This window comes from Taudactylus pleione, unplaced genomic scaffold (genome assembly GCF_031769625.1).
Source record: "Taudactylus pleione unplaced genomic scaffold, aTauple2 ptg000282l, whole genome shotgun sequence".
Taxonomy (NCBI): Eukaryota; Metazoa; Chordata; class Amphibia; order Anura; family Myobatrachidae; genus Taudactylus; species Taudactylus pleione.
In genome coordinates this window covers 1,341,584-1,367,828 of record NW_028284684.1, presented here as the reverse complement: position 1 = coordinate 1,367,828, position 26,245 = coordinate 1,341,584, and the positions used below count along the sequence as shown (strand labels likewise).

The following is a 26,245-nucleotide window of genomic DNA, read 5'->3' as shown; positions in this document are numbered from 1 at the left end:
TACACTATGGTTCATTTTTGTTGGGAGCCAAGCTACCAGTATATTGTTGGAGTGTGGGATGGAACCGGAGTTCCCCTAGAAAACCCATGCAAGCATGGGAAGAATATACAAAATCCACACACTTAGGGACATGGTGGGAGTTGAACCCAAGATCTCAGTGATACAAGGCAGTAATGCTAACCATTATACCATCTGTGCTGCTCACCTGTGTATCTGCAAGAATTATATAATTTTAGGTATTGAGAAAAGAAGATAGAATGTGTTATATGAAGAAGGCCTCGTCTTTATCACACACCAGATAGTGACAGCTATTTACCATTATGTTTTGTGTTTCTTAGGTATTCCTGTGCCTACACAGAGTTCCTGTGGAATGGGATCCCGTCTTCATAGTGCCCCAAACTTGTCTGACCTACAACCATGCCGGCAGAAAATAAAGAAACAATTTTCAGATCCTGTGATGCCCAGAAATGTCCACATACAGCCTAGTCCCCCCCAGCAGATTCACTGCCTGCAGCCCAACCGACCTCTCAGATCTTCCCCCAAGTTGTCGGAGTTCATGCAGAGAAGCCCTCTTCCTACTATCCTGGGCTCGCCCACAAAGGTGAGAAACCATCAAAAAGGTCAATGGCTGATATTCAATGTTCTTTACCATCTTTTCTGAGCAAAATGTATTTGATTATGCTTTAAAGCAGTTGTTTTAATATGACCAGGGATAGTCTTTTGCTCTATTTCCCACTTTCTACTCTTGACATGAGAAAAGATAATTTAGTCCTAGCCCTTGACTAAGAAATAGCTACTTAAGCATCAGTGTCATTAAAATAGCTTGAGGCCAGCTGAGGACTCGAGGGTTCTCTTCTGCTCTGTAGCTCTTGACCTTGTTATAGCTTCTCGAGGCTCATATGCCTGTACTTCTAGTTCTGTAATCATTTTGTAATAATAATATTTTATTTCTGTTATTTGAGAATGCCTCTTCCTAATGGTTTTTAACCCTTTCCTGCCTCTGCAGAGTATTTCACCATTTGAATTCCCCAGGGGGACCAGCTCCCAGAACCTGCTGACTCTGTTCACTCACCAAGGAGTGATGGTTCCCCCCACCCGAAACAAGACCCTTCCAGACCTGAAGAATGTTGGTCAGTACCAATGTCAGCAAGCTGGATTGGGGCTTCGTCCTTTGGAGGAAATGAAGGGTCCTTTTGGCAGGTAATAACTTATGTAACAAATGCTTGTCATAAGCGTGTCTTAGTCTGGTTACATGTAGCAATTTCTATGCTAATTTTGAGTTTTTTGACCAAAATTTCTGCATGCATGGGCTCCCACCGGCCACCAGAGATGGCCTGAAACTAATAAAATATGTGACTTGTAATCATTCTTTGCTGAAAATGCATTTGGCCAGTGGCTGTAATCATATGTGGGCATTATTATTTGATGCACACATATATGTTCCCCTAGTTGCTGTATGCTGCTGCTCAGCTTATTGTTCAGTTTGGCCCCTGACCGATCAGCTCATTTGAATTTAGCCACATACATAGATTCAGCAATTCTGTGTGTATGTGTATGCTATGTGTGTGTATGCGGTGTGTCTATCTATCTATCTATCTATCTATCTATCTATCTATCTATCGAAACCAACCCTTACAAATCCAGCAATTGTCCAAGAACATAGTATGTGTCAATTAGATCAGGTGCAAATAACCTTTGTCCTCTGCAGCCATAAGTACTGTGTTAACATTTATGTAAATGTGCTTGTGTACAGCTAAGATTACTATCTTATGTTACTAATATTATTGCTATGAATAGATGTACAATGTGTTCATATGAACTCTTATCAGTGTCCTGAAATAATTTTATCGCTGGGTAAATGGCCACGTGTTGTTACTATGTACAGACACTTTTAGTAAACAACTTTTTTTTTTTTTAAGTCGTCCTTTATGACCTGGAGCAGACATGAACATTTATAGACCTTTCAAACTGATGGAAGTTTGTCAATGTTCTGTTTACATTCTCTTACAAAACACAAGCTGATAATGTATTATAGCATTCATACTCCCTTACAGAACTTAATTGCTAAAAGGCATGGCTTTGTAAATCTAGCCCGGCCCCTGATTTCATTGAATGCTTGCAGTCTAGCTTATTTTTTTTACTTAATTTTTTTTAAATGAACAGTCACTAAGGGGTTAGAGAGATTGGACACCCTAATGCTGGCCATACATTAGTATTAGTGCAATTTCGGGCCGATTGCCGGATGAATCGTGTGGAAATCGTGTAGTTTTTAAGGTAGGATACGATCCGATGCGCATTCCCGCAGCTCTTAAAACGTATCGTTTGATCAGATGTGCAGCCCTATCTATCGTGATCGTATGCCGATCGTGCCGTGTATTTGCACATGCGATGCATCGTGCGTCCGAGCGGCTTAATTTGTTAAAAAAAAAGACTGATGCACGCACAGGCAGATCCGTGATGCATGTATCTGTCTTTAATAAAATAAACACAGATGCCGGGATGGTTCAGTCAGAATCATCCGTACATCTGTGAAAAAAAAAAAGTGTTAAAAAAAAACGGTGTGCCCCCTTCCCCCAAAGAGCAACCAGCCCCGAGCTTTTAGTGACCCAGTGCTGGTGGTGCAACATACGGGGGACAAATGACGTAGGGGTCCCCCGTATGTAAGCACATCCAGCACCGGGATAGTCAGAACCAGCCCTGGTTGCCAAAATACAGGGGACAAACAATGTAGGGGTCCCCTATACTCTGCGCAACCAGCACTGGGCTCTGATTCGGTCCTGGTTCTGGAAATACAGGGGGGAAAAATGCGTATGGTCCCCCTGTATTTCCTGGAGAGCCGGGGCCCCCCCCCTCCCCAATAAAGGAGCCCCCCCTCCGTGGCACCCCAGGCTGATAGCCCCCTGGGCGATGGGTGCTGGTTTGATTATGTAGTATAGTGCGTTTGAAATAGTTGAAAATATTGTCTTTTGCTGTGGAATTGCAGGTCCCAGCAAGCCACCCCCGCATGCTGGTACTTGGAGAACCACAAGTACCAGCATTCAGGGTATTACGGGCTCGCTGGTACCTGTAGTTCCACTGCAAAAGCAATATTAAAATAAGTTGGTTGCTCTTTGTGGGGTAGCACGCCGTTTTTTTTTAAAACACTTTTTTTTTTTTTCACAGATGCACGGGTGGTTCTCACTGAACCATCCCTGCATCTGTGTTTATTTTATCAAAGACAGATGCATGCATCACGGATCTCCCCGTGCATGCATCAATTTTTTTTTTATTTTTTTTTTAATAATTTTTAACAAATGAAGCCGCTCGGACAGTCGGACGTACGATGCATCGTACGTGAGATCGTATGAACATCGTGTGTCAATCGTGCAGCTGAGACTGCCAGGGAACTGCCGGGGAGTTCAAGGGAAATCGTAAGATGAATCTTATTCTCAGATAATAAAGGTGCCACACACATGGCGATCTGCACACGATCAGCCGATGTGTACGATTTCCCTTGAAACTCTCCACGGCAGCTCAGCACACGATCTGCACACAATTTGGTGTCCAATCTTCAAATGATCTCTCCTGCATCCAGACTTTCACAGTGCATCGTGTTCTAGATTGTCAGATCTGCCCTACTGCACGGCAGATCTGACGATGCGATGTGCGACCAGCGGGGACGCACATCGCATCGTGAGTGGGGACTCACGATTTACACTCAATTTGGCATATTTTACACGATCTGTCGTTCCAATGCGTCAGAATCGGCCAGATCGTGTAAAATATTGCTATGTGTGTGGGCACCTTCAGATTCAACCTCAGTGAAAATTCAGTGATCATTACTTGATGCTGATGCCTGCCTCCCATACAGTTTCCATTTGCTTTAAGGTAACATTATTGCGGAAGATCACAGACAGCCATTTGGCCTGATGTAAACAGGCAGGACAATAACGGGAGAAAGTAGCACATCGTGGGTCCATTACAGTTACTGCGGATCCACTGTATCCACAGTATATACAGAGTTACTTATTTTATAGGAACTCATTGAACTCCATCAAAACTAAATGTTACATTTCTTGGTGAAATAATGTTTTACATTTTAATTATGCATAAAATACTTTATTTAGTACATAAGATCCATAATTTGTCTTTAATTGTTGCTACCTACATCTCTGGCACAGAATATTTATACATGGCAGCCACCTGCACACTATAGGCCTGACATCAGGGAGATTGGTCTTTAGCTGCCCACACACATAGCGATATTTTACCCGATCTGGCCGATTCCGACACATTGGAACGACAGATCGTGTAAAATGTGGCCAAATCGTGAGTAAATCGTGATTCCCCACTCACGATCACGATGTGATGTGTGTCCCCGCTGGTCGCACATCGCATCGTCAGATATGCCTTGCAGTAGGGCAGATCTGACAATCTAGGACACGATGCACTGTAAAAAGTCTGGATGCAGGAGAGATCGTATGAAGATTGCACACCAAATTGTGTGGAGATCGTGTGCAGAGCTGCCGGGGAGAGTTTCAAGGGAAATCGTACACAACGGCTGATCGTGAGCACATTGCTATGTCTGTGGGCACCTTCACTAGCAGAATAGCACCATCACCAGTTACTGAGCTAACCAGGCATGCTGATTGGGTGATTTCATTATTTCTAATGTTTTGTTGTTGAGCATTATCATTTGACGATTTCTTGTCTGGTTTGCTGCAGGTCTCTCAGCACTGGAAGACTCACAGATCTCCTGCTTAAAGCAGCATTTGGGACACAGGCTACTGACATTGGCAGTACAGATAGTCTCAATGCGGAAAAACCCATGGAGATAGCAGGTGAGCTGCCATCACATCCTACCTAACCATGTGGTTTATGTCCTCCAGTCACTGTCTGCTGCTTGTCATTTTACTGTGTGGCCAAAAAAATAAATAAATAAAAAAGTAACCTTAAAAGGATGTCTTCATATCCTGTTATGGACTGGCTACATTTACTGTAGCTGCACGTTATTCTGCACTGTGTAACATATTTATTTGAATAAAAATATTTTCCTAAATGTCAGCTTTTCGATTTATAGATCTTAGGAGGGTAAGTAAAACAAACAGATAAACTGTAGACTCCATTAAGTGCAGTGCAAATGTTATTCTGGAAGGTCTATGTCAGATGTTCCCAAACACGGTCCACAAGGCACCCCAACAGCTCAGGTTTTTTTTAGATATCCATGGTTGAGCACAGGTGGTCAAATCAAATTGTCTGAGGTACTAATTAAGTCACCTGAGGTCAAGCATGGATATCCTGAAAACCTGGACTGTTAGGGTGCCTTCAGGACCGAGTTTGGGAACCTCTGGTCTAGGGCCTTATCACTAATACACTAGATTATACGAGCTTCATTTCATTTTGAAGCAATTGGATTTGTGGTCCAAGAGAGCGGCATCTGCGGGGGTTCAAAAACTTGTTCTATGTGATGGGACAAGTTGGGCAGATTGGGGGCACATTGTTGATTACAGACTGGGCACGTGAATATGCCTACTTGTGCAAGCACATGCACAACCAAGGTTTAATTTTGCAGTACAAGAGTATTTAAATGGGAGAAACAGGTGGAGAAGATGCATCTATGGGGCATTCTATGTTTTGCTGGTGGCACATAGCTGCTCTTTGGCATAATGAAGGTGGGAGATTAGGCATCATCCTATATTTTCAATGGGACTCATTTTGAATATTTCAGTGGCATCTCTATGCAGACACCAAGCAACGTAATTAAATCTACAAAGAAGTGGCACATGTTATAAGTACAGTCCAGACCCCTACACACACACACACACACACACTTGTGAATGATTTAAGACATAAGTTTAATTAATTTAAAAGTAGAATTACATTTTCATGTCACAAGGGGTTTATTCATTTAGATTCCCGTAAATTGTTACTTTTCACTATGTATCACATCAGTTTGATGCAATATATAGCTGTTAAGTATCAATTCACGTATACTTACCTTTCTGACAATGCGATCCGGTATCCAGGGCTCCGGCGGTCCTGTCTTCAGCTGCGGTCCTCTATGAGAAGAGGGAAGGCCAAGGCAGGTCCTTCCTTTGCATGCAACAGCGGCTGAGCTCAGTGGAGGCTGCTGGGATATCAAGGGGCGGAGCCGAACAGGGGACTGGCAGAAGACAGGGTAGTAAGCAACTTTCCTGTCCTATTTTCACATTGTAGTACACATTACGCCATCCTGAGATGGCGAATCTGTACACCGCCATGGAATGGAAACAGAGCTCTACATTGTTTTATGAATCGCACTCACCATACAAAAGTAATTAACTTCTCCACGGTAACCCGCTCTGTGAATAGCAACAACAGGGTAGTAAGCAACTTTCCTGTCCTATTTTCACATTGTAGTACACATTACGCCATCCTGAGATGGCGAATCTGTACACCGCCACGGAATGGAAACAGAGCTCTACATTGTTTTATGAATCGCACTCACCATACAAAAGTAATTAACTTCTCCACGGTAACCCGCTCTGTGTAACCGCAAAACAGGGCTTATCTCTGCTCTAGGAATAGACCCCATGCTGCTTTCTATTATAATTTAAACATTCCAGCTGTAATTGTAATTTAAGAAGTGATTACAAATCTCCAGTCTTATAGATCGCATTAATGTCACTGAAAAAATTGTTAATCCATTCTCTGTTCATGTAGCTCCCTTAATTGGTTTTGGTGGGAACTTGCAATGCGGTGCACAAGGCTCAGTCAGCCCAGCTCCGGTTATCTTCACTGTGGGGTCTCCACCTGATGGCACAACCCCTCCCCAGACAACACGGACACGACTGTTCTCAGGTAAAGATCTGCAGTTTATGGTATTCTGTACTTTTCTTTATCTAACATTGTGTTTCTATATGTTTCCTTCCCCTCTCTTGTATTCTGTTTTTTTTCCTATACCAGGTACCCCTTATAACATTTTCTTTTCTTTCCTCTCAGTGGGGTCATCTAGCTCCCAGAGTTCAGCTGGTTCATACACTGGTAGACATCTTGTGGTTGGCGCTGGCGGTGAGACATTTGAAGCTCCACCTAGCCTCAGGTATGCGTTTCCCGACACTGGGACAGCAAATGCCGAAGGAGTTGTGATGTTCGAAGTGCCCGAGCTTCCTGAAGAAACTCTCATGGAGGTAAGAACAATTCTGAATGTTATTATATGAAGGATTAATGTGGTAGTGTCGCATACAATTTACAGACTACAATTACTTGGCCATTTGACTGTAAACTGGACCCAACAGGTGGTAATACAGGGAAACATTTGACGTGGTAAATGACTTGGTATCCGGATGGAAGATCCACAATATCTAGATAGACAGTCAATACGTCAAAACCAGACGGTTGACATGCAAATTCTCAACAGGGTCTAATGGTCGACAGTTAAAAGGTCAGCAGGGTTAAAAGGTCGACACATGGCTTTTCGTGATTGTTAGGGTTAGGCTGTGGAACGGGATGCTTAGGCACTAGGGGGAGGGTTAGAGCTAGACACCAGGGGGAGGGTTATGGTGAGGATTAGGCTTAAAATAACAAAAAAAAAAAACATGTTGATGGGCATGTCCACAATTTGACCCTGTCTTCCTATTGTAGGAATAGGAAGATCTTTTAAACCACACCCAAATTACTTTTATCTTACATCATATAATGACACATTAAAGTTTTCCTGTCCTTCCTATTAATAGACATCAGCAGAGAGAACTCATATTTCCTGTGCACACCCTGCCAGAATGAGCACGTCATTTATACACAGGTCCAAACCACCAGAAGTTCAATAACAAGTCACAGGGAAAACTTTCCATGTTCAGCCAGATTCATGGAAAACATCAGCCAACAGAGCTGTGTCCAGTCAGAGTGCACACTCGGCAAGAGGACATTCTAAGCAAGTAGCTAATTGGGCCATGTTTGGTCAGGTGCTGAGTGGTGACAACTGCTGCATGAATTTCCTGTCATCTGTAAGAATAGAACCGTTCTCACTTACTATCTCTAACTGTGTCTGATTTGGACAAACAGTAAAGATGTAACTAAAAGGTTCCTGTAGGAAAAATTCCCCTCCGTGCTATACATTTTCTAATCATGCCTTCTTACCGTACCAAAGCAATTGCAAATGTAGTGCCTGATTCTGAGTTGGGAAGAGTAATGTTGCATACACACAGTCAGATTTTTCTTCAGATCTGAACGGTAACGATTTAAAAAATCGTTCAATCGTTCATATCTGAAGGAGAATCTAACAAATCTGACATGTCTGAACGATGAACGATGCGCGTTCCCGATGGTCAGATAACGATATCTGATGTGTTTGCAGTCAGATTTGGACGATTCCATTCATTTTAATGCAGTCAAAAATCGTTCATAGTTCAAATCGTTCAAATCGTTTGTAAAATCGTTCATCATATCGTTCAAATCGTTCATCTGACACATCTGACAAATCTGACCGTGTGTATGCTCCATAAGATAGAGCAAGTAACTGTGCACCTGCACAAACCATGTTGTAATGCAAGGGGTGCAAACACATAACATTTTTTTTGCATGCATGGTAAATACTGGCTGCTGTTGAATGTTGCCCACAAATGCTGGACAACTTTATTTTAAACTGTAATTTAGATGTCAATGTTGGCTTGCCTCTCTCAAATCTAAATCTCTCTAGTCATTTTATATCTGCCCCATCCGCAGAGCAACATGGTTTTGAAAGATGCACAGTTACCTGCTCTTTTTTTTTTTTTTTTGCTTTATTCCTAACTCTGAATCAATCCCTTAGGGACCTATTTATCAATATTTTGTAATCTTTTCACACCCTTTTCACATTGTTTTAGTATCAATTAAATGTATTAATGGGCAATTGGAGTAGTTTTCGTAAAAAAAAAAAAAAACACTCCAAGGCCTTAAATCCACATTGTTTTATAAGCAGATCACATTTCCCATACTTGTAATGGGAAATGCGATCTTTTTCAGATTTACTAAAAGAAATTGTAAAGAATATATTGTAATACTGTGAGGGAGCCTGCAATAATAACACTGTCTGGAGATGGCGTTATTCAGGGCTCCCCCGAGAGTAGGCTTCTGTGATCAGCCATGTGTGTCTGATAGACCGCAGGCTGATCACTGAGAAAATAAATAGTTAAAATAGTAAATAAATCAACTAAAACTTACCTGTACCCAGGGATCAGTGATCGTTGTCTCCTTCTGTGTGACCCAGTCAGCTGGTCTGTGCGTCCTCAGCTGTGATACGTGCCGGGACTATCACAGCATCTCAGCCTGCTACCGCACAAATCAGCCGACCGGCCACACAGAAGGAGACGCCAATCCTGCTGTAGGTAAGTTTTATTAGATTTATTTTGAAATGGGAGCAGTAAGGAAGTCCCGTGGTAGGGGGGAGGTCTTGTGCAGTAGCAGCTGGCGGCGCATATGCAGGCACTTTCTAAGGATAATACCCTGAGAAGTGCTTGGTGGGGATTCAGAGGGACAGAGCTTTCTCACAAGTTCTGTCTCTGCATGCAGTATCTGATACATCCTTGCAATGTATTCAAATATCGCATTGCAAATTTGGGCGAATCTATCACATATAAATATACTCCTTCCTCTCCAACCTTAAGAACTAGAGAAGTGATATAATGTAGTTGTTTATTTATACAGAATAGAAAACATTTTATTCCTGGTGTCATTTTCAGTATCTGTTTGTACCATCAAGCCACATTACACAGCTGCATAGGACACAGTCACACTGCACAGCTCTTCTATATTACACAGCTGCATAGGACACAGTCACACTACACAGCACTTCTATATGACACAGCTGCATAGGACACAGTCACACTGCACAGCACTTCTATATGACACAGCTGCATAGGACACAGTCACACTGCACAGCACTTCTATATTACACAGCTGCATAGGACACAATTACACTGCACAGCACTTCTATATTACACAGCTGTATAGGAAACAGTCACACTGCCCAGCACTTCTATATTACACAGCTGCATAGGACACAGTCACACTGCACAGCTCTTCTATATTACACAGCTGCATAGGACACAGTCACACTGCACAGCACTTCTATGTTACACAGCTGCATAGGACACAGTCACACTGCACAGCACTTCTATATTACACAGCTGCATAGGACACAGTCACACTGCACAGCTCTTCTATATTACACAGCTGCATAGGACACAGTCACACTGCACAGCACTTCTATATTACACAGCTGCATAGGACACAGTCACACTGCACAGCTCTTCTATATTACATAGCTGTATAGGACACAGTCACACTGCACAGCACTTCTATGTTACACAGCTGCATAGGACACAGTCACACTGCACAGCACTTCTATATTACACAGCTGCATAGGACACAATCACACTGCACAGCACTTCTATATTACACAGCTGCATAGGACACAATTACACTGCACAGCACTTCTATATTACACAGCTGCATAGGACACAGTCACACTGCCCAGCACTTCTATATTACACAGCTGCATAGGACACAGTCACACTGCACAGCTCTTCTATATTACACAGCTGCATAGGACACAGTCACACTGCACAGCACTTCTATATTACACAGCTACATAGGACACAGTCACACTGCACAGCACTTCTATATTACACAGCTGCATAGGACACAGTCACACTGCACAGCACTTCTATATTACACAGCTGCATAGGACACAGTCACACTGCACAGCACTTCTATATTACACAGCTACATAGGACACAGTCACACTGCACAGTACTTCTATATTACACAGCTGCATAGGGCACAGTCATACTGCACAGCACTTCTATATTACTGAAAAAGTTTCTCAAATATATAAATAGCAATACATGTAAAAAAAATAAACTAGGATAATTCATTGGCGTTAACTAAAACACATTTGGAGGAACACATCTGATGGAAACAATAGTAACTCATATGCACCGTTAGATGGCGGTATAACTGTTGAGGATGTACATTTATGCGTAAACAAGATGAAGATTGATCATTGAGCTCCAGGCCCACATGGTAGCTGTGCTGGAGGAGCTTTGTTCAGTTACAATAAACAATTGTGTCTTATTCATGGATCTCTATATAACAGTACCACGAGTGTAAGAAAGCAGATGTGATCCCTATATTTAAAAAGGGATGCAATATCAAGCTCATTATATCACTACCCAGTGAACTGTGAAGATGTATATTGGATGGAATAATATAAGATAACATTCAGAAATATATTAGTGAAAATAAGTCAAAATGGAAGTGACCACTAATTTAAAAGTTCAGTGAGGAAGTCAGAAGTGATCTGGAAAGTCCAGTTTATATTATTTATTTGTACTTTGCAAAAACATTTGCTATGTTCCACATAACAGTCTAATACATAAACCAAATGGGATTCATGCTGCTCCCGGACCCTGTCACTCCTTTTACAAAATGAAATCATAGAATGTCTATGATGTAATATATTCATCTTTGCGGTTGACACTAAATTTTGTAAAGTTAATAACACCGAGCAGGAAATTTCACATAAGACATAATAAATAACGATAATGGCAGATAATTGACAGTTGAGGTTCAATGTAGAAATGTAAGAGAATACATTTTCGGTCATGGTAATAATTGTGGAATATATAAATTAAATGGGTACAAATAGTGAGATCTAAAATGGAAGATCTCAAATATATAAATAGCAATACATGTAAAAAAATAAACTAGGATAATTCATTGGCGTTAACTAAAACACATTTGGAGGAACACATCTGATGCAAACAATAGTAACTCATATGCACCGTAGACACAACAAGCTGAGTAGCAGCACCCAGTGTCAGACAAAACAAGTTGAGTAGCAGAGCCCAGTGTCAGACACAACAAGTTGAGTAGCAGAGCCCAGTGTCGGACACAACAAGCTGAGTAGTAGTGGCCAGTGTCAGACACAACAAGCTGAGTAGCAGAGCCCAGTGTTGGACACAACAAGCTGAGTAGTAGTGGCCAGTGTCAGACATAACAAGCTGAGTAGTAGTGGCCAGTGTCAGACATAACAAGCAGAGTGGCAGCACCCATTATTAGACACAACAAGCTGAGTAGCAGAGCCCAGTGTCAGACACAACCAGCTGAGTAGTAGTGGCCAGTGTCAGACATAACAAGCAGAGTGGCAGCACCCATTATTAGACACAACAAGCTGAGTAGCAGAGCCCAGTGTCAGACACAACCAGCTGAGTAGCAGAGCCCAGTGTCAGACACAACAAGCTGAGAAGCAGAGCCCAGCGTCAGACACAACATGCTGAGTAGCAGAGCCCAGTGTCAGACACAACAAGCTGAGTAGCAGAGCCCAGTGTCGGACACAACAAGCTGAGTAGTAGTGGCCAGTGTCAGACACAACAAGCTGAGTAGTAGCGCCCAGTGTCAGACACAAACAAGCTGAGTAGTAGTGGTCAGTGTCAGACATAACGAGCTGAGTGGCAGCACCCATTATTAGACACAACCAGCTGAGTAGCAGAGCCCAGTGTCAGATACAGCAAGCTGAGTAGTAGTGGCCAGTGTCAGACACAACAAGCTGAGTAGCAGAGCCCAGTGTCAGACACAACAAGCTGAGTAGCAGAGCCCAGTGTCAGACACAACAAGCTGAGTAGTAGTGGCCAGTGTCAGACACAACAAGCTGAGTAGCAGAGCCCAGCGTCAGACACAACAAGCTGAGTAGTAGTGGCCAGTGTCAGACACAACAAGCTGAGTAGCAGAGCCCAGCGTCAGACACAACCAGCTGAGTAGTAGTGGCCAGTGTCAGACATAACAAGCAGAGTGGCAGCACCCATTATTAGACACAACAAGCTGAGTAGCAGAGCCCAGTGTCAGACACAACCAGCTGAGTAGTAGTGGCCAGTGTCAGACATAACAAGCAGAGTGGCAGCACCCATTATTAGACACAACAAGCTGAGTAGCAGAGCCCAGTGTCAGACACAACCAGCTGAGTAGTAGTGGCCAGTGTCAGACATAACAAGCAGAGTGGCAGCACCCATTATTAGACACAACAAGCTGAGTAGCAGAGCCCAGTGTCAGACACAACCAGCTGAGTAGTAGTGGCCAGTGTCAGACATAACAAGCAGAGTGGCAGCACCCATTATTAGACACAACAAGCTGAGTAGCAGAGCCCAGTGTCAGACACAACCAGCTGAGTAGCAGAGCCCAGTGTCAGACACAACAAGCTGAGAAGCAGAGCCCAGCGTCAGACACAACATGCTGAGTAGCAGAGCCCAGTGTCAGACACAACAAGCTGAGTAGCAGAGCCCAGTGTCGGACACAACAAGCTGAGTAGTAGTGGCCAGTGTCAGACACAACAAGCTGAGTAGTAGCGCCCAGTGTCAGACACAAACAAGCTGAGTAGTAGTGGTCAGTGTCAGACATAACGAGCTGAGTGGCAGCACCCATTATTAGACACAACCAGCTGAGTAGCAGAGCCCAGTGTCAGATACAGCAAGCTGAGTAGTAGTGGCCAGTGTCAGACACAACAAGCTGAGTAGCAGAGCCCAGCGTCAGACACAACCAGCTGAGTAGTAGTGGCCAGTGTCAGACATAACAAGCAGAGTGGCAGCACCCATTATTAGACACAACAAGCTGAGTAGCAGAGCCCAGCGTCAGACACAACCAGCTGAGTAGTAGTGGCCAGTGTCAGACATAACAAGCAGAGTGGCAGCACCCATTATTAGACACAACAAGCTGAGTAGCAGAGCCCAGTGTCAGACACAACCAGCTGAGTAGTAGTGGCCAGTGTCAGACATAACAAGCAGAGTGGCAGCACCCATTATTAGACACAAAAAGCTGAGTAGCAGCACCCAGTGTCAGACAAAACAAGCTGAGAAGCAGAGCCCAGCGTCAGACACAACAAGCTGAGTAGTAGTGGCCAGTGTCAGACACAACAAGCTGAGTAGCAGAGCCCAGTGTCGGACACAACAAGTTGAGTAGCAGAGCCCAGTGTTGGACACAACAAGCTGAGTAGTAGTGGCCAGTGTCAGACATAACAAGCAGAGTGGCAGCACCCATTATTAGACACAACAAGCTGAGTAGCAGAGCCCAGTGTCAGACACAACCAGCTGAGTAGTAGTGGCCAGTGTCAGACATAACAAGCAGAGTGGCAGCACCCATTATTAGACACAACAAGCTGAGTAGCAGAGCCCAGTGTCAGACACAACCAGCTGAGTAGCAGAGCCCAGTGTCAGACACAACAAGCTGAGAAGCAGAGCCCAGCGTCAGACACAACATGCTGAGTAGCAGAGCCCAGTGTCAGACACAACAAGCTGAGTAGCAGAGCCCAGTGTCGGACACAACAAGCTGAGTAGTAGTGGTCAGTGTCAGACACAACAAGCTGAGTAGTAGCGCCCAGTGTCAGACACAAACAAGCTGAGTAGTAGTGGTCAGTGTCAGACATAACGAGCTGAGTGGCAGCACCCATTATTAGACACAAAAAGCTGAGTAGCAGCACCCAGTGTCAGACAAAACAAGCTGAGAAGCAGAGCCCAGCGTCAGACACAACAAGCTGAGTAGTAGTGGCCAGTGTCAGACACAACAAGCTGAGTAGCAGAGCCCAGTGTCGGACACAACAAGTTGAGTAGCAGAGCCCAGTGTTGGACACAACAAGCTGAGTAGTAGTGGCCAGTGTCAGACATAACAAGCAGAGTGGCAGCACCCATTATTAGACACAACAAGCTGAGTAGCAGAGCCCAGTGTCAGACACAACCAGCTGAGTAGTAGTGGCCAGTGTCAGACATAACAAGCAGAGTGGCAGCACCCATTATTAGACACAACAAGCTGAGTAGCAGAGCCCAGTGTCAGACACAACCAGCTGAGTAGCAGAGCCCAGTGTCAGACACAACAAGCTGAGAAGCAGAGCCCAGCGTCAGACACAACATGCTGAGTAGCAGAGCCCAGTGTCAGACACAACAAGCTGAGTAGCAGAGCCCAGTGTCGGACACAACAAGCTGAGTAGTAGTGGTCAGTGTCAGACACAACAAGCTGAGTAGTAGCGCCCAGTGTCAGACACAAACAAGCTGAGTAGTAGTGGTCAGTGTCAGACATAACGAGCTGAGTGGCAGCACCCATTATTAGACACAACAAGCTGAGTAGCAGAGCCCAGTGTCAGATACAGCAAGCTGAGTAGTAGTGGCCAGTGTCAGACACAACAAGCTGAGTAGTAGTGGCCAGTGTCAGACATAACAAGCTGAGTAGCAGACCCCAGTGTCAGACACAACAAGCTGAGTAGTAGTGGCCAGTGTCAGACATAACAAGCAGAGTGGCAGCACCCATTATTAGACACAACAAGCTGAGTAGCAGAGCCCAGTGTCAGACACAACCAGCTGAGTAGCAGCGCCCAGTGTCAGACACAACTTATGAAAATAAGTAATTTTGATTTAATTTGATACTCAAATGGATTTGATTTACCACTTTTTGTCAGCATGTTGGGAAACTGGTTTCCTCTGTAAATGGAAAATAAGAGCTGCTAATCCATCCGTTCTTTACAGTACGTCAGTTTGGCCAACAGAATCCAACAAGAAAATTGTGCATTTTACAGTACTAAGACTAACCAATATGGCAGGCAAAACGGTCCAAACTTTAGATGATTGTTGGCCGTAGCTTTGATTTCCTGGCTATAAATCTGAAATTTTAATCCTTTGCAGCAAGAGCACACAGACACACTGCGCAGCCTTCGGTTCACATTGGTCTTCGCCCATTCTATTATGGAGATCGCCTGCCTCAAAGGGGGCTCCATGAACGTCAGTGCTTATGTCACATCTGAGTACCAGATGCAGGAGAGTGTTGTGGCAGACCAGATCAGCCTGCTGAGCCGAGAGTGGAGGTGAGATGGTCTGTTAAAAAAGAGAGATGTTCGGATTCTGAGAGCGATGTACCAGGAAAATGTTATTGGGATTTATGTCAAGATAGATCTGTGATAATTTATGGTGCACCCTTCTTCCATCAGCTGAGTTAAAATTTAAGAATTTAATAAGCATGTAACTAGCGCATCTAAGTTAATAAGATGCATTGTTTCTGCTTTAGCCATAACCACACAGTATTCTTAATAATGACTCTATTCATAGTGGACAATTTGGACATCAGAAACTTTCCCACTGGGGGGAATTCAACTCAGTGCGATGTAGAATAGCCACGGCAGGGAGCTCCCGCAGCTTATTCAATACAACGTGCTGTTTAGGCTGCGAAAGGATTTCCTCTCGCACCCCCCTGGAGATGCGAGGAGAAATCCGTCAAAAGTGCCGGGCGCGCCGCTGTTTGCCAGCGTAGCGCGGCGCTAACAGCCGCGCGCCCGGCACTTTAGTTGGAGAATGCCGGTTACTGCGTCTTAACACCTAGGTTAAGTCATGAGAACCGGCATTCTCTGACTTACCTGCTTCCCGACAAGGCACACAGCGCATTGAATTGAATAGCTGCAGGAGCTCCCTCCCGCAACTATTCATCATCGCGCTGAATTGAATTCCCCCCAGTGGGTGCAAAATAATTTTAGTGCTTTAAAGTTTGTATGAGAAGAATACAATAGTGTGGTGTGTTTAAAAATATTTTTAAAAAAGTAGCATTGTATAGAAGTAGGAAGCTGTAATAAGAATAAAAGCAAAAGACTATTACTAGGGGTGATGAAAAAATTCTTGTCCAAAACATTTATAGAAAGTGAACCATACAGATGTGTCCACACTATTATCAAATCGAATAAAATAACACTTTTTGGCTCAAAACACTGCCTCTCCTGTCTACCTTTTCTGCACATCCCTGATCAAAGCACACCAAATTTCCAGTACTATATACTGCTGCACCTCTGTATAATGCCCACATGAACCCTCGGGTTCCTATACGTATCTGTAAATCTGGCTCTCATACTAACCAGTGCCTCCCCAGCCATTTACCTCACCGTACGTCACTGATCCATTGCAAGAACAATACTAATCCTAAGCACCCTGTACACTGTAAGTGACTTTGCAGTTATGATGTGACACAGACAATAAATTCAGATATAGATATGATAGTCTGAGAATCACTACTTATGGTGGAGCTCAATAGTCACGTCACTGTGTATATCTTTGAACTGGGTACTATGAAAGGTGTTTTCCACCGTCAGACAAGATTAGTGTACTTTTTTGTACATGTCTGGCTGCCTTTTGCAAGTTTCACCAAAACCTATTTATCGTTGGCTAAGTTCATTTTTATCATTCGTGGAGATGTCTCAGTCCTGCTGTATGTATTGGATGCGGTTGTAGTAAAACTGCCGTTTTGTGTTGTATCCAAAAACCAATTAAAATATATATATATATATATATATATATATATATATATATATATATTATCTGACGAAAAGGCTTTGGTGAAAAAAACGCAGGAGGAAACGAAAAAGATAATGCAAAGGTTATAGTGAAAACGTCTATTCAGTAACCATGTAGGATACATTCCGGCCTGATTCATAGGTGCACGCAGTGTCAATGCTGCATGATAGCGGCTGATGTTTCCAGTCTGCATGTGTCCCGATGGTTTTTACCAGGAGACGCAGAACAAATTTGGATGCAGAGAGAGGCAAGTTCGGTGGGTGATCCTGGGAGGTAACAGGGTGGGTGGTTAGCCAGAGGCGGGCATGTCATGGTCAGCAACTGTGTCTTAAGATGCAGTTGCACAGACCCCGGCTTCCATGTTTAGTTGGAGAAATTGCACCTGCCATAGGACAGGTGCATTCTCTGATGTTACGGTAGTTTTAATACACAGAACTGAAGATTAGGGCCGCAGCCGGTGGTTGTCTCTGTACGAATCCCACCGGCTGCGGCATTAGCATAAAGACGCAGTCTCGCTTGCAGCACAAGACACAGTTGCAGCTGCAATAGTGTGCACCTATGAATCAGGCCCTATCTGACCAGCATATAACATTGTTATATGTTTTTCCTTAGTTATGCGGAACAGCTGGTTCTATATCTCAAAGCAGCAGAACTTCTCTCAAATGGGCTGCAGACTGCCATGGAGCAAGTGAGGACAGGAAAACTTTGTCTTTCGTCTACTGTTAAACAGGGTAAGTTATTGTATGTACACTTTTATTGCACTTCAAGAACAAATAAACTGTACATCCAAAATGTGATGGTTACTCAATTGCATTACCTACTTTAGCAAAGTAAACCTGACATTTAATGCACAGAGCTTTACTCTCTGCCTATGAGGTAGCGATAGTCTGGACAGCTGCTGACAATGTTATTTGGTTTAATGCTTTTTTTAGTGGTAAAGAAGTTGAACGAGCTGTACAAATCTTGTGTGTCTTCCTGTCACTGCCTGAATGTACGGCTCCAGAGGTTCTTCGCTGATAAACAGAAGCTGATGGATCGAATCAACAGCATCACAGCAGAAAAGCTCATCTTTAGCTACACTGTCCAGATGGTGAGCGGCATCAAAACCACTGCAGACATAGGCAAACTATTCACTTACTCCATACTCACTTATTCGGCAAAGTCCCAACCCAATTTGTAGGCACAAGTCTATGCCTGAAGTCACCCTGCATCTGGTATCTTATTTCCTGTTGCAGAACAACTTACAGCCACATAGCATGTTGTGTGTAAAAGTACATATCCTAATTTAAGGATGATTAAGTTTCTGTTTTGTGTGGGTACTAGTACTGTGATAATCACAGTGTTTGGTCTGCAGGTGCAGTCGGCAGCCCTGGACGAAATGTTTCACCATCGGGAAGATTGTGTGCAGCGATATCACAAAGCTCTGCTATTGATGGACGGATTGCTGAACTTCATGACTGAACAGGGAGATATAGAGAACATCAGCAAATGTAAGTCAGCTTGTTATCATTCTCAGTATTTCCTCAGAGATGTATGGTATATCCATGAGTGTTATATGCTTTATCTTTGTCAGCTTCTAACATCCCTAGCTATGGTAAGAGAATGTCTTATTTTTACTATGGTGCCAAGGTAGGACATTAACTTGTACATGCCAGACAGCTACAACGTAAAACAATTTAACACAATGGTAATTAAGTTAATCAAATATTTTACTGTGTTTGTCATTAAATGACTGCTTATGTGGAACAAAAGAACCTCGCACTTCCATTTCCTGACAGCTTCATGTTTTCATGTGGTCAGAGAAGTCAAAAGAGACTTTTAATACCCTTATATTGTACAGATGGTGGTGTATTATCACTTGTATAATTATATCAAATGACAAATCTATTGTTATAGTTTACCTAAAGTATTGTTGCTATAAATGTTTTTGTCTTTCCTCATAGGTAAACTCTGCATAGAACGCCGACTGTTTGCACTTCAGGGCAGTATTTGTGCTTGAGCCTTTGTCCCAGCCATCTTGTTTCCGGCCTACTTCAGAAAGAAAACACTCGGTGCAGCGTTTTGGGTCTACGATGGACTTTCAGCCTTCAAGATGAGTCAGCAGCATCTTGTCACTTGCAAAGTGGAAAATCAAGTGTCTCTAGAGTACAGATGACCACTAATTTACATCTATGGGTTCTCCTTCAACAATAAATGTTACTTGCTTGCTCCTTCATTTTCTGAAAGCCCCCAGAAGCGGATACCTTTCCTGGTTTATTGGCTGGATTAGTCATGAGTGCTACAAGGTCATGACAGTAGGACCCATCTCCTATTCAGGATGATATGAAGTTTTACTAAACAACACAGTTTGTTAACTGTGGACAGTGTACTACTACCTGTAAATACATATACGTATATTTGGTAGCAGAATATTCCAGCCAAGCCAAAATGGAAGTGGCATAGCAGAGGCTTATAAACTATCACTCTACAGAATTGCCTGGGTTGGAAATGAATTCAGAAACTGGATGTACCTTGCTTGTCATGTAATTCTTTATACATCTGCCCCTGGTGTGATTTATCTCCTCATCACCTAGTACTGGAGGCCAGGGATGCAGAAGTTTGTATATATAAGCAGCCGGCACCTTCCTTTCCTTACACTTTCTGCAGACATCACTTTAACGTTTCTTTTTGCACAATTCCGATTAAGTGATAGTCTTGCTAGTGCACTCGCGGATCTAATTCCTTTTCTCCTTTACTAAGCACTATTATAATTCATGAATGGGAAGGAGAAAATGTATTCTGCACGGATTCAACACCCACCAAGGAGGAAGATGGAGTAATTCCAATATTTTTTCTTTCCAAGGCTTGGAGCTACCTAGAATTTGTACAGAATGGAATCTCTCTCGCTGGCTTTCTATGAACCCAGCCACAGGCTTTGGACTAATCCAGCAATTTCAAGATACTGATACTGTGTGTCCCATTATGATGTGTCTTTTTCCTTTTAGCTGGAAACAAAAACGTAACCATCAAACCCCTCAGAAACTCCTCAGAGCTTTTTTTCTTGACACATTTATTAAAGCTATCCTGTGAGTTTAATGTAACAAATAAGCTATCTTGGAGAATACACACTTTTTAAAGAGAGAGAAATTGCATTCTCTTGTAGCAGGTGATACTGTTCCCAGTGGACAGACAAAGTGCAGTGCTGGTCAGTATCATTTGGGTGCATGTTCTCTCTAAAAATAGATTTTATCTTGCACTTTATTCACAATGAAGATTTGAGAACGTCAACCAAATCTCTGAGAAAATGTCATATTAATAATGCCAGTGCATTAAGGTAGCATGTTTCTGCAGAATTTGGCTTGAGGCTAAATGAAAGTCTGGCAGGTAATCATTAGCCAAGGTTACTTATCTAGTCTCCTTTCCTTTTGTAATACACTAACAGTGTATATACTTTAGTGTACATAAAATATATATATACATATGTATATAATGTAGATTTTCCTGTAAATTGCAGTTGCTGTCCCATATTGTCGCATTGTCTTCCTAGCAACAGAGATCTTCATTATTATTTCCCAGCTTGTATTCACCCACATGTGTGCAACACAGACACCAGTCGTTCAATCAACGCTGCTTCTCCGTTTGTGCTTATACTGATGTCATAGAATGGAAGTACAACGTTTGTGTTGGCAAAATCTCTTCATAGCATGACATCTGGCAGAATTATGGACCTGTATCATGCCTATAATAGAAGGATTTTATATTCTGTATGACAGCTGCCACTAACATGGGGATGTTGCCACTTCAGAGCTCCCATGCACCCTAGCACATGCAGTATGTTTCAGATAATGATCAGTCTCCATGGATCCATGAAAGACTAGTGAGATATTATTATGGCCATAATAACAACACAGGAGGCACAATGACTCTGAATCATCAGCTAGAACCTTACTGCTGTGATGGACAAAATAAACAGAGTTTACTGTGGACGTAATGGGATCTGAATTGAGCTGCTGTTGTCTAATAAGGACTCTGCTAAGATCTGGAAGTATTACTCCATAACTTATGGTTTACAGGTCTTTTTATGCAGTTTTGGTTATTTTAAGAGAATGAACAATTACACCTTAGCTAAGGCAACATCACCTTGTATTGTCAAGCAAACCTGACTGATCATTAGAATCAGAGAATAAACATTAGAAGGTTAAATAGTATTTTATTTTGTTACCACAGTTTGAGGCTGTGGGGCCGACAGGACCCCAAATACCTGTTTAAAAGTGCAGTGGGTAACCACTCCCAGTAGTGCAATTAATTGCAGCCTATTCCTTTGAACAGTATACCCAGATAATGCACCGCTGCTTCTACAGTTTTGTTTCTCAATACTTGAAATGTTTTTGGTCAATAAGCATTAAATCCTATAATGCGGAATGAGACCTAGCAATTGATCGGTTTTCCAGGAGCAAAGCTTTTTTTTTTGCTGTTATATATTAGATGGCCTCTGGCTACAAGGGTTGTGTAGCTGTACTTTACTTGCCATTAGTTGGGTTGCATTTTTTTTACATTTTATGTTGTATGTAACGTTTCTTCAAAGATTAAGTATTTATTGCGTGCTAGCCAAAAATACAAAAATATAAATAAAAAACAAATAAATCTGAGATGTCCAAAAGTTAAAAAAAAAAAAAAAGTGCCCTTTTGAACTTATTTGCTACATTAGTCTTAATGACTATTGGATAAGCAGGAAAGTGATACTCTTCATTTAAGCCTCTAACCTTTGAGGCTTGTAAAGGATAATCGACAGTTGTTATGTTTTTTTCATGTGTGCTTTGTGTGGTGTGTGAATAGGGTTGCCACCTTTTGTTCATTTCAAAACTGAACTGGTACAACACAGTGCAGCAGAAAACAATATTAGTGCACTGTACTGTATGCAAAAAGTATAAATACTAGTGTAATATGGCAAAAAATTCAATGCTGTTAATAATACATAGTACCAATACTGTGACCTGGGATGTAGTCAGGAAGCCGATGGTCTAAATGCCGACCACCGGCTTCCCGACTGTCTAATCCTGGCAAGGTACTAATGACAGACGTCGAAATCCCGAGCCTATTATGGTGACTCCAGCAACTCCTCTCACAGTACAGAGCTCATTTTTGTGGAAACACTGATACCAGAATAATGTCTGTATAAGTAGTAATGTGTGTCTCTCTAGTACAGTACTTTTGTGTCCACTAATGCAATAAAGAGCTAATTCTGATGATAGCCCTCCTGTACAATGCAGATGAAATTAAGGTGTGCCCTTACCACAGTGAAATGCAGAATAACAACATCACATACCCCCACTACACCCAGTGCAATGCAGATTTTATTTTGCTAATGAATTCTCACCACCATTCCCAGACACAACAAGACTATCACAATTAGAGTAGATGCCTTTGCTGCATTATATTTGCAAAAATTGGACTTTTGTTCCAATACTGCCAATTGTGTATAATCATAACAGAGCTAGGGAAGCAGGAATTTATTTCCAGAAAAGGTGGCACGCTAACCCATGGTGCAGGGTAGCTTCTGATGTCACAAATGTGCAGTGCACCCATTACAGCCAATCAGAGAAGCAATCACATATTCTGCAGCAGAGAGCTTTTCTCTTATAGGTGGAGATCAGCTCACTCTGCGGTTATTTTGGTCTGTGTCTGCTTCCTGCTTTACTAAAGCCTGAATAGTGAACAAGAAACCAGACAAGGCCGCTGAAACCTGGACTGGATAGGTGGCAACCCTATGTGTGACTGTACCAAATGGAAATTGTTTGACAAAATCTGTTTTTTAAAGCCTTATTATTTCAGTGCAGGGCATTGTTTTAGTCTTTCTGGCAGACAGCTGCAAGATGAGCGTCAGGTACCCTTCCCTTTGTTGTGGAATCCAAAGTTAGCTTTCTTGGCACAAACTTTTAGGACGACTCTGCTGGATTGAGTCTTCATTACCTTTCACTGGTTTGTTGCTGCCTCTTATGGTTAAAATGTTGATGTAATTACAGATATTAGCCAGTTGCACACACAGAAGTTGCTTTTGAACTAGGCTTCCCAGCAAACTCTGCTTTCTAAACAACGTTATTTGTGAAAATGTGTTTATTTAGATGCTTCAATGAAGAACACTTGGTTGAAAAAATATGAGATAGGATATATGCTTTTATATATTGAAAATAAAAAAAAAATAGACCCAGTGGATAGTGCTTGAGATATGATGAGTGTGCTTCGTTTTTTATTTCCTTCCATTTATTTTTTTTGTGTGTTGCATTGATTTTCTTTTATTTGTATACCTTCAATAAGAAAATGGAAAAATAAAAAAATAAATAAAATTATTTGATCACTTTTTTTATATATATATATTTTTTAATCATATTCATTTGTATAAAACACTAGCTGAAGTTTTAAATCTTCAAGTTATTAAGCTTATTTATGTGATGTCGTCCAAATCCATCCAGTGGAAGGCCCAGTACAGGCTTGCTGGGTCAAAGTTATGCCCGTCACACTCCGCCGTGAGGTACGACAGGGACCCCAACCACTCCATTAGGCATCCCAGACCAATTGCCACTCCTCTGTGACGTTTTCATTCAAATTCATCCAGCGGAAGGCCCAGAACAGGCTCCCCAGGTCAAAGTTCTGCCTACCATCCCTGGGTCAAAGTTCTGCCCAGTGTACACTAACGGGAGGTCCGACCGGGACCTCAACCCCTTAGTATGTCTTATGTCTGAGAACCAATGTTACTACTCTGTATACTTTTCATCCAAAACCATCCAGTGGAAGGCTCAGAAAGGCTCCCTGCGTCAATGTTCTGCCCAACGTACACCAATGGGAGATCCGACGGAGACCTCAACCCCCTAGTATGTGTTCTGGGAGTCAATGTTACCATTCTGTTAAATTTTCGATCAAATCCACCCAGTGGAAGTCTCAGAACAGGCTCCCTGGGTCAAAGTTCTTCCAAGTGCACGGCGCTGTGTGGTCTGACCGGGACCCCCTACCACTCCATTCACATCCCAGACCAATTGCCACCACTCTGTGAAGTTTTCATCCAAGTTCATCCAGTGGAAGGCCCAGAACAAGGTCCCTGGGTTAAAGTTCTACCCAGTGTACACCAACAGGAGGGTCCGACCGGGACCTCAACCCCCTAGTACTGTGGTTCCCAAACTGGATGCCGTGGCACCCTGGGGTGCCATGGGGCACTTGCAGGGGTGCCATGGGTTGGTGGTCCAGAAACAGATTAAATTATTTATGGTCAATGTGATAGGCAAAGCTAGTGGTTTTTAGATGCCAATCATAAAATATGTCGACCAACATAGCACAACCCTGTCCACCACCACATAACAGTATGTCTTCTGGGATCCAATGTTACTACTCTGTGTAGTTTTCATCCAAATCTATCCAGTGGAAAACTCAGAACAGGCTCCCTGGGTCAAAGTTCTGCCCAACGTACCCCAATGGGAGGTCCGACCAGGACCCTAACCTCCCTAAAACCTGGCCAGGATCCAACTGGACCACCTCACGTTGGTTTCATAACAATTGATGCAGGGGTGTCCGAATGCATAACCGGACAGACAAACAAACAGACCAATTCATTTTATATACTGTATAAGATTTGTTGCTTTGTCAGATTGTCGCTATTTGGTCTAATAGCTTACTTTTTCAATACTAAAAAACTATGTAAGATTTGGCAACTTTACCTTGAGAGCTATGGAAGATATTCACCAACAAAGAATCAAACTTATTCTTTTATATAGAAGATTTAAAAGATAGCTGTTCCTAAAGAACTGAAGTTTTTATATAATAAGCACAAAGGAAAAATATGATATAAAGTATAGCTCTTTAATTATAGCTGTTGTTCTAACAATTCTATTATAGACCGCTAAAGCTGCGGTATGCGGTAAGTTTATGAACAAAAGTTAATTTATGAAAGTGAAAAACATTTGCCCCCCACAGTACATAGAATGTAAGTAGAGCCAGACTTTTATGTAAAACCATTGTTTGCTATTATTACTGGAAAATGTAAATTCATTGTAAGATATATATGGAATAAAAGTACTCCACCTAATTAAAATAAGTAACAAAAGATTTATTAAAACAATAATTAGCTACAGATTTTCAGACAAAGGGGTATATTTACTAAAGTGAGAGTTTTTAGAAGTGGAGATGTCGACCATAGCAACCAATCAGATTCTAGCTATTCTAGAAGGTGCTGGTTAAGTTAAGTAGAATCTGATTGATTACTATCGGTAACATCTCCACTTGTGAAAACTCTCACTTTAGTAAATTTACCCCATAATGTCACACTCAGTGGAGTCCTAACTGCATTACAGCGCACTTCCTCAGGAAACATCTATAACTGAATGTGGTCAGAACCCTCTGGTTCCAGACAAAGTTGCTGCTTTATTTATTACACCCTGCAATTATCACCCTATTAGCTGGTGCAAACAAAAGCATTTCCTAGCAATGTTCTTACAGTGTGCACTGTGGACAGTTTCAATAAATAGAAACCCAAATGCCTTAGAGCCTATTGGCCTCATTCAGAGCTGTACGCTATGACGATTTTCTTGCCATTGAGCGGTAATCGGCAAACCACATGCGCCTGAGTTGGAGAGCATGTGTCAAGGTACATTACCGTAGCTGCTCGCAGCAACTTTTTACTCTGAGATTGACCATCATGGATGGAGCGTTTGTGGGAGGTAATGAGGAGTGTCAGCAAAGAACGCAGTCATGTTGGTTCAATTGGCATTTCACATCTTTTTCGTCTGGCCAGAGACTATACCCTGCTCCCTGGACCATTCCACCTACATGATCCTGTGGTCATCCATGAACTTGATTGATTTGCATATTTTTTTTTATGGTTTGGTCACCTTTCTCTGCTGATCTTTCTAATATTGCTTTTTTAAGCCTTCTAGATCTACATGGAGATGTAATGTGTCCCTGCCCCATGA

The 26,245-nt window shown here is 42.4% G+C and overlaps 1 protein-coding gene across 1 annotated transcript in view; it reads left to right on the top strand.

The window, feature by feature from the left end:
* ULK1 (unc-51 like autophagy activating kinase 1) overlaps positions 1-23,635 on the top strand; it is a 95,583-nt gene extending 71,948 nt beyond the window's left edge. Inside the window, exons 19-28 of the mRNA XM_088482088.1 lie at positions 339-601; positions 1,007-1,200; positions 4,705-4,820; positions 6,682-6,819; positions 6,961-7,148; positions 15,660-15,838; positions 17,922-18,040; positions 18,242-18,399; positions 18,664-18,799; positions 19,253-23,635. Of these exons, the coding sequence (XP_088338214.1) occupies positions 339-601; positions 1,007-1,200; positions 4,705-4,820; positions 6,682-6,819; positions 6,961-7,148; positions 15,660-15,838; positions 17,922-18,040; positions 18,242-18,399; positions 18,664-18,799; positions 19,253-19,308 (1,547 nt within the window). The 3' untranslated portion in view covers positions 19,309-23,635. The remainder of the gene's footprint in view (positions 1-338; positions 602-1,006; positions 1,201-4,704; positions 4,821-6,681; positions 6,820-6,960; positions 7,149-15,659; positions 15,839-17,921; positions 18,041-18,241; positions 18,400-18,663; positions 18,800-19,252) is intronic.
* The last annotated feature ends 2,610 nt before the right edge of the window (positions 23,636-26,245 follow it).